General features: G+C 35.7%; 2 protein-coding genes across 2 annotated transcripts; one reads left to right on the top strand and one right to left on the bottom strand.

The window, feature by feature from the left end:
* The first annotated feature begins 302 nt into the window (after positions 1-302).
* Positions 303-5,042, top strand: LOC129322250 (uncharacterized). Its single transcript, XM_054968429.1, has 6 exons — positions 303-638; positions 771-854; positions 1,005-1,089; positions 2,215-2,303; positions 3,416-3,527; positions 4,516-5,042. The coding sequence occupies exons 1-6, from the start codon at positions 603-605 to the stop codon at positions 4,743-4,745; spliced, it is 636 nt and encodes a 211-aa protein (XP_054824404.1). The 5' UTR covers positions 303-602; the 3' UTR covers positions 4,746-5,042.
* Positions 5,043-5,440: 398 nt separating this feature from the next.
* LOC129322249 (GDP-mannose 4,6 dehydratase 1) lies at positions 5,441-7,391 on the bottom strand. The gene is made up of 2 exons (XM_054968428.1): positions 6,166-7,391; positions 5,441-5,703 (listed from the first exon to the last, which is right to left on the bottom strand). The coding sequence occupies exon 1, from the start codon at positions 7,298-7,300 to the stop codon at positions 6,179-6,181; it is 1,122 nt and encodes a 373-aa protein (XP_054824403.1). The 5' UTR covers positions 7,301-7,391; the 3' UTR covers positions 5,441-5,703; positions 6,166-6,178.
* Between the last annotated feature and the right edge of the window lie 876 nt (positions 7,392-8,267).

Genomic DNA, 8,267 nt, shown 5'->3' with positions numbered 1-8,267 from the left:
GGAGCAGAGTTCTTTTCCCCCCATCTAATTTGATATATTTTAATAGAAATAATATTATTTTTACACCCTGTCTATAAATTACACTTAAATTTTAAGAGGTTAATCTACAATTTTTAAATTTTATAAAATATATTTATGAATAAATTTTTTTATACGGGCCTATATATAATTGTTCCTTTTGTTTTTATATGTTATATTTATCTTTCATTAAGTTCTTTTTAAACCTTCACTTAATTAATTAAAGTAAATTAGTTATTTAATTTAATTTAATAGTAATTATTTGTAACCTGGGAACATTTTTTGTAAATCATGATGAGGGAGGGCATTCCTCACCATTTCTCCTTCGATGACGCCTTGGAACATCGACTTGCTACCATTCAGGTATTCTGTTGAAGTAGTTAGTTGCCGCACCTCGGATTACAAAGTGAAAGTGGAACCCGAAGAGGAAGAAGAAGAGGGCAAGAGCATATCCTCGAAGTGCTCGCTACATCTCATCCGCTAATGCTTATTACCCCGATATCAGTGAGAGTCTAATGCTTATTACCCCGATATCAGTGAGAGTTAGGCTTTGATTTCTACTTTCACTCCCATAAGTGCTGATTATGGGCGCTTCAGAGTCTACCTTCTCAAACTCCGAGGTTGAACTCTTTCAAGTCCACCATTTTACCTTGATTTTGGATTACAGGACTCCATTTGTGTTTAAGCTGTTAATTTCTCTCTTGTTTTCTTCCTTTTCCCTTGTTCGCTCTCTCAATTTCTAATGGTTGCAGAGGCCAGATGACAAAATTACCACCGTATCAGAGAGATCGGAGGCCGCTGACCCCATTTTGGAGAAACTCAAATCGCTCAAAATTGTAAGTTTTAATTTCATTTATTTTCTTTCTTTGTTTATCGAGAAAATGAATCTTCATTCTCTAGAGGGCTTATGTCTGATTATATTTCTAGGCAAGATTTCATCTTGCGGATCCCTGACTCTTATTTTTGCTTCTTATGTTGAATTGAAGACATCGCCCATATTGACGTCTCCCCCAGCAGAGAGTAGCTTAACTGATATTTTACTGAGGAAGCCTTCGTCGTCGTCGGTTTCAGGTGGGTTCTCAACTTCTCATAGTTCAACTGCTCAACGCCACCCCTCCCCCCCAATAAGTAAATAAATAGTTGATCATATTTGCAATGGAGTGCTTATTGCAAGAACTCATGAGACCTTATTGGGTGCCCGTCCTGGGTCAGGCTTGTGTAAATTGGACGCAAATTCTAGGCAAGATAATTAGCAAAGATGTTCAAAGATTAATATATGACCTTGGGGACGAGTGTTAATCGCTATAGCTGGCTTCTTTGTGCACGGAGGATGCTTATCTTTTCCATCCTCTTGTGCAGTTTGTTTTTCTTGTAGTTAACGAAACATGCTATACCTTGTGCATTCTCTGGTACCATTAGTTTTAGTTCAAATTAATTTAGATATGAATTACCCATGTGATACATTTTTTTATCTTCTGACTTCTTAGAGTTCCTTAATATTTGTGGGAGCCCGGAAAATTGATGGATACTTTTTTACAAGAGGTGAAGCGTTAACTTAGAGTGATAACAAATTTAGGAAAGATACTTTGTCACAGTCCCTTGTGCAAATCCAAGTCCCCAGATATCTTTTTAGATAGTAGTAAATGCATAAACACTTGGATTCTCTCTTAACACATCTCCCTCCGCATTCCTGTCTTGGCTATTCCCCTATCATAGTTCACAAATAGGAGAAAAACATAGAGTTGTCATGTTGCATTGAGATATTGAAGTTTGCGGGGATTGCTTGTCCTTTACTTTTGAATATGAGAGAGGATTAACGCACTCTAAGATAGGGAAGGAAGATAATATAACAGGCTTTAAACTTGTCTGGGTATCCCCACCTCACCAAAGGCTAGAAGACATTTATAACTCCTATGCGGACAGTTGCTATTAGTACAATGAATTAATAGGTTCCTTTTCTATTTTTCTAATCTACCTACTATATATTATTTACTTGAGTTTCAAAAGCTTTCTATTTCACACGCTTCAGGTTTTCCACCCACATCTATTACGCAACAGATTGATGTTGGCCCCTATCTTATATATCATAATAAGAATAGACTAGTTGTCACTTAGCGGTATGCTATCTGATACTATTACCATTAACTGTTCAATTGAGACTAATCCTTAATTGCTTGCACTTCATGGCTGAAACAGCTATTGTAAATCCAAAGATTCTACTGGATCTCTTCTCAATGTACCGTGATTGGCAGGAAGAGAAAGCTCAGAAGATAAGCAAAAGGCAGGTCTGTCTATCACAATAGTTCGGTAAATTCAATTAGTTTTGGATTCAATTTCTTACCAAACATCCTTCCCAAAAGCTAAAAAGGATATCACTAAAAAAAACAATGAAATATTTTTATCTACTGTCATTACAAGCAATAAAAGGAAATTATATTTGATAGCTGGCTGTTTAATCGTAATACATTGTATTTCTTTTTTCCTTCTATTTTTTGAGTATCATAGAGTAATTGGTAATGCATAATTGCGTAAAACATACATCCTATGCATTGCTTGGGGTCTAAGATAAATTGCATTATTCATGACCTATGAATGACATGGGGTCTAAGTAGAATTCATATAGCTGACCTGATTCACCCTTCACTTCATGCTAAACCTGAGATGGGCATCTTTCTAATTATTTTCATATGTAAACAAATTTTATGAGCATTTGTTAGAAAGATTTATCGATCATTGGTACAATTTTTTAAGCTAAAGGTGCTGAATCTTGGAGATAATTTTAATCAGAGAATCCCTTGAATTTTAGTTTACTTGCGAATAACTCCTTCAACTTTTGAAGCTAGAAATCCCCCCCTCTTCCTTCTCCAACTCTTTAAACCCCAAGAAATAGTTCTTTTTGTCTATTTTCCCCCAAATGAAGTTAATCTTAAACACCACATCAACTTTCCTGTATTTAGCATGTTGGCATTATGGATGAATTGGATCTTGCTTAAGTTATGGTATGGGAAAGTCTGACTTGGCATTTGAGTTACTATTGTTTAAAAAGAAAATCCATATTTAAAAGTTGAAGGACATTATTTCTGGTTTTAAATGCAACCAAAGGGGTGCCTTTTGAATCATCACTAATAATAAATTAATCAGTTATATAGTATGAATAGTGCATTTTGGTTGCTTGCTAATTGGAAACTGTAAGGAGTTATATCAGAACCTGAAATCACCATCTTGGATTTAGGCTCCGATAATTTTTATGCTGATGTTGATGTTTTTTAACCACTCATTACACTATGTCATTGTTTGCATGAACTGGTAGACAGTTTTATCACGTTGGAAAAATTGGCATATAAATGCTATGAGATCGTCTGATGCAAACCAGCAAGAATAATGAAAATTCTCGCAGGAGGAGATAGAAAACAAAATAGAAGTTGCAGATGCTTTGGCAGTTAAACTTCTTCAGCGATTTAACCACTCAGTATCTACAATGAAGACCGCTTCACAACACCTATCAGAAGGTAATTGATCAATCAAAATCCAGTATTATGGGGAATACTGTGCTGCATGTCATCATAGTAACACATGTCGCTTCAGTATCCATTAAATGAAAGGGAAAATTGCCGCTCAATTATCTTGTTCATAAAGGTTTTACTAACCAATCCATATAAAATCTTAGATTCATCTGCATTTCGTCATAATGTATACATGTACTGCGTGCACTGATTAATTGGCCAGTTTACCCTTTGCCTGACACTGCTGGTCTTCCACCATTGCGTGTCAACATCTTCGAACTTTCTCTGAAACATTCATGCTCATATGAGTTGAAGAGTCCCACTTAATGGTAAATCTTAAACTCTTGCATGTCTCTTACGGTATAATGTTTACATGGTACGGGTGAAGAACTAATTAACTGTGACTGTCACTTCAAGGGTTCTGTTTTACCTACTACTGCAAGAGAAGACATTGGGTCCGTTTGGATTTCAGTTGGGTATAATAGATTATGAAAATAATTGATTAAGTGGTAGATTTTAATCATAATTGATTATGTTATAACGCAATCTGTTTGGATATTATTTTTCTAAAATTGATTTTAACAGAATTAAAGATGTTTGGATAATTTAATTAGAATCAATTTTAGTTATATAAATTACTATATAATTTAATTTTTAAATACCAAATATTAATTTTTTGAAGATGCAAAGTTCAAATTTTATTAAGAAAAAAAAAGGAGAAAAAGAAGAGAATTTAGTTTTATTTTTATTAAATTATGTGCTTTTTTTGTAATTTTTGCTTGGACCTGTCTTTATAATTTTCCCCAATATTTTGGACAAGCTTCTCCGCAGAAGCTCTGATTCTCAGCTTCCTATTTTTGGCCTGAAAATCGATTCTCCAAAAAAGTGGGTGTTTGGGTAATTTTTTGGAGAATCGATTTTTTGGGCCAAAAATCGATTATATTTACTATCCAAACACACTGATTATAACTTTTGTATTGGAACTCGCTGGCAGTCCATGCATTGCAGGTGGAAATTGGAGAGCTTAAAGGACGGTTGACTGAAGTTATCAGTAATTGTGATGCACTGTGCAACAGAATTACAGCAGAAGGCCCAGAATCTCTCAAATTATCTATGAAGCCTTTTACAATTCATAAAACTAGACAAGAAGTCTTATCCAACACGCCTAATTTGCAGACAGGTTTAATTAGAAATCCACCTTCAGAAGAAGAAAGGTCAAATTGACATGTTTGATTCCTGTATACGTCGAGGATTTCTACGTTCTTACTGAACTTGATGTTTTGCTGCCACACCGACTCACAAGCCTTATTTGCGATGGAAATACAAAAGGGCAAGGGACTACGTGGCCTTTGGATTTGACATGTCACATGTAACCAGTGCCAGATATAGAGTGACTATTTGATTTATTTCATTTTGCAGATTTCTTTTCCCAGTTAACTGGGTAAATCACGATGTAGCTGGGTAGCTGACAAACGTTTCAGTTGCAAGTGTGATAGAAAATTTTAGTAATTTTCCTTTAAAGTTTGGTTAAATTATATTGAATTATTTGTTTATTAAAACAATTACGTCTCACTTTTCTTAATTTCCCCTATTCATATATTTAGGATAAAACTATAATTTATTGTTGTTCAAAAAATAATTTTTTAATGAAAGGAAAATTAAAGATAATTTGAGCAATATACAATAAAATATTGAGAAAGTTTAAAACGAATTGAGAAAATAAGGCATAAAAAAAAAGGAAATCATGTCAGAGAGTTTCTTTAATTTATGTGATTTCAGTATATTTTATCATCATTACTTGCGTAACTTAGTATCTTTTTGTTATCATTTTTAGCATGATGTAAGCATTGCTTTCATTTCCGTCTTCATTCTTTTTTTTTTTTTAACAATGCTAAAAAATTTTGCTTGTCACAGTCAAATTTTCTAAAACTTGAGTCTTTTATACTAATGAATTCAGGGTGCTCAATTCCCATACTAATCACATTTTGTCTTCATTTAATCTCCTTATTATGTATTTGGCCAAAAAAAAAATCTCCTTATTATGTACGAAATGCAGCCTTAATTAATTGTCAAACGTTCAAAACTCTTGAGAAAGTTGTATGCAAGCGACCAGGGCCAGGCCAACATTCCTGCTCTCGCATTTGAGCTTTGAGGTTGCTGCTGTCACATTTTTACCTCGTCACTGCATGAGGAAAAGCATTTTCTTATTGCTTATGAAGATTAATTCATTAATTCAGTTGGCAAGAATATAGCTCATATCTCGGAAGAGAGTGGCTTCGCATCCCGGAGGATTAGTTATGGCTAAGCTATATGGTTTTTTTTTTTTTTTTTTTTGAAGTACTATTCCTGAGAGGTGTAGAATACATTAGCAATCAAGAGCCAATGGAAGAAAAATAAACAAAACAACGAAGAGATAATTTAATTTCTGCGACAACGGATGAACTCACATTGAGAAAATGGGATTATATAAAATTTAGATAGTACATAACTTGAACAAAAGAAAATCATTCATCCGATCAAACTGTCATCTATGGTAAATCATTCAAACAACAGCAGGGTATATCTTAAAAGGTCTAAAACCTATCATAGAACGAACTTCTAAGCAACATGTTGTCTAAAGCCATAAGAGAAGAGGTTGAATTACCCGTTCATATAGATCAAGGCTGTTGCTGAGCATCCAAGTAGCCAGCATCGACAAGCACCTTCTCCCTCTTGGCCAATTCAATGTCCTCGTCCACCATCATCTTCACCAACTGCTCAAATCCCACCCTGGGCTTCCACCCAAGCACTTTCCTAGCCTTGCTAGAATCCCCCTTGAGATTGTCGACCTCTGCTGGCCTGAAGTACCTCTTGTCAATCTCCACATGATCCCTCCAATTCAAACCCACGTGTCCAAATGCAACCTCCAAAAACTCTTCCACTGTGTGGGATTCCTCCGTGGCCACAACGTAATCGTCCGGCTTATCCTGCTGCAGCATCATCCACATAGCCTCCACATAATCCCCAGCAAAACCCCAATCCCTCGAAGCCTGCAAATTCCCCAAGAACAATTTGCGCTGCAGGCCGAACTTGATCCGACCCACAGCCCGCGTGATCTTCCGGGTTACGAAATTCTCACCTCGCCTCGGCGATTCGTGATTGAAGAGTATCCCATTGCAGGCAAAGAGCCCATAAGCCTCGCGGTAATTGACGGTGTACCAATGGGCGGCGCATTTCGACGCCGCATAAGGAGACCGAGGATGAAATGGGGAAGTCTCCGATTGCGGAGGTGGGGTGGAACCGAACATTTCCGATGATCCGGCTTGGTAATAGCGAATATGGCTGCGACCGGTGGTGGCGATGTGGGAGCGAACAGCCTCCAAGAGTCGGAGAGCACCAGTGGCGACAACATCGGCGGTATAATCGGGGATCTCGAAGGAAACGGCGACATGCGACTGGGCAGCGAGATTGTAAACCTCATCGGGGAGGATTGTGTCGAGCCATCGACGAAGGGAAGAGGCATCGGTGAGATCCGCATAATGAAGCTTCATTCGAGCCTTGTGGGTGTTGTGTGGATCGATGTAGATGTGATTGATTCGTTGGGTGTTGAAGTTAGAGGAGCGGCGAATAAGGCCATGGACTTCGTAGCCTTTGTCAAGGAGGAATTCAGTGAGGTAGGAACCATCTTGGCCGGTGATGCCGGCAATCAATGCCACCGTGCGCGGAGGAGAAACGTCGCCATTAGCGGCTGCGGGAGAAGATCCAGATCCAGATCCAGCGGGCTTGTTCTGGGACGCCATGAGAGTTGAGACAGTTTTGAATTGGCGGGTTGTAGCAGCGTCAGAGGCCGACAAAACGAAGGTTAAAGTGAAACGGTGACGAGAGACCGAAAGGATGCAATTACCAATTAATATAGTGAGTGAGGAACGGCGACATCACGCGGTTGTAAATTACCAAAAATATTTAATGACTAAAAGATTGCTGAATGTCGTTTGTTTTTTTTAGAAAAATTATAAAACTTTTATCAATCATCAATTATCAATATATCAATCACCTGTTTTAAAAAACAAAACTCTTTCTGATAAAAAAATATAAAATATTTTTAATTAAATTTCACTCTTAATAAAATAATTATTTATTTTTAAATTAATATTATTTTTTATATTTATTTTTATTTAATAAATTATTTTAATTTAAAATAAATATAAAATAATTTATTCATTAAAAATATTTTTTAAAAAAATAATTATATTTTAAAAAAAATTAAAAAATGTCCTCTATTTTTTTAACATATAATTATTTTTAAAAATATTTTATATTTTGTAACGAGGGAGTATATCAATGAACCTGCATATATAAAATAAAATTTTATTATTTAAAAATTATTAATATCCTTTTCATTTAAACTCCCTGCTGCATAATCCAAAAAAATTGGAAGAGATAAAAACCTATCTTTTTTTATCTCATAAAAAATATATTTCTACCACACATTTCTTCACATGACATATAAAATTTGAAAATAAAGTGGTATAATTAATAATTTATAATTATAAATAGATAATTTAGTGCAAATTTTATTATATCTATTAATATTAATGTATGTTTTGACAATAAAAAATTAATATCAATCTTCGGATTATTAGTGCTTTATCATTGGCAAAATTTTTGCCCCTACGTGATAAACTAATAATGGATGGATATCTGGTCAATGGTGTCGGTGCGTGACTGCGAGACGTGCAGCATCCGCGCTCTCCTTTGCGGGGATGG

Source organism: Prosopis cineraria, unplaced genomic scaffold, assembly GCF_029017545.1.
Source record: "Prosopis cineraria cultivar Desert tree isolate PC_DT_omini unplaced genomic scaffold, ASM2901754v1 PC10, whole genome shotgun sequence".
NCBI lineage: Eukaryota > Viridiplantae > Streptophyta > Magnoliopsida > Fabales > Fabaceae > Prosopis > Prosopis cineraria.
Note: the sequence above shows the minus strand (reverse complement) of the source record. Positions and strands in the feature narration are given on the sequence as shown.

Excerpts from the sequence above, each read along its gene's own strand:
- LOC129322250 (XM_054968429.1), top strand. The coding sequence starts at position 603 with ATGGGCGCTTCAGAGTCTACCTTCTCAAACTCCGAG. Across the intron at positions 639-770 it reads CTACCTTCTCAAACTCCGAG|AGGCCAGATGACAAAATTAC; the intron begins GTTGAACTCTTT and ends TAATGGTTGCAG. Across the intron at positions 855-1,004 it reads AACTCAAATCGCTCAAAATT|ACATCGCCCATATTGACGTC; the intron begins GTAAGTTTTAAT and ends GTTGAATTGAAG.
- LOC129322249 (XM_054968428.1), bottom strand. The coding sequence starts at position 7,300 with ATGGCGTCCCAGAACAAGCCCGCTGGATCTGGATCTGGATCTTCTCCC.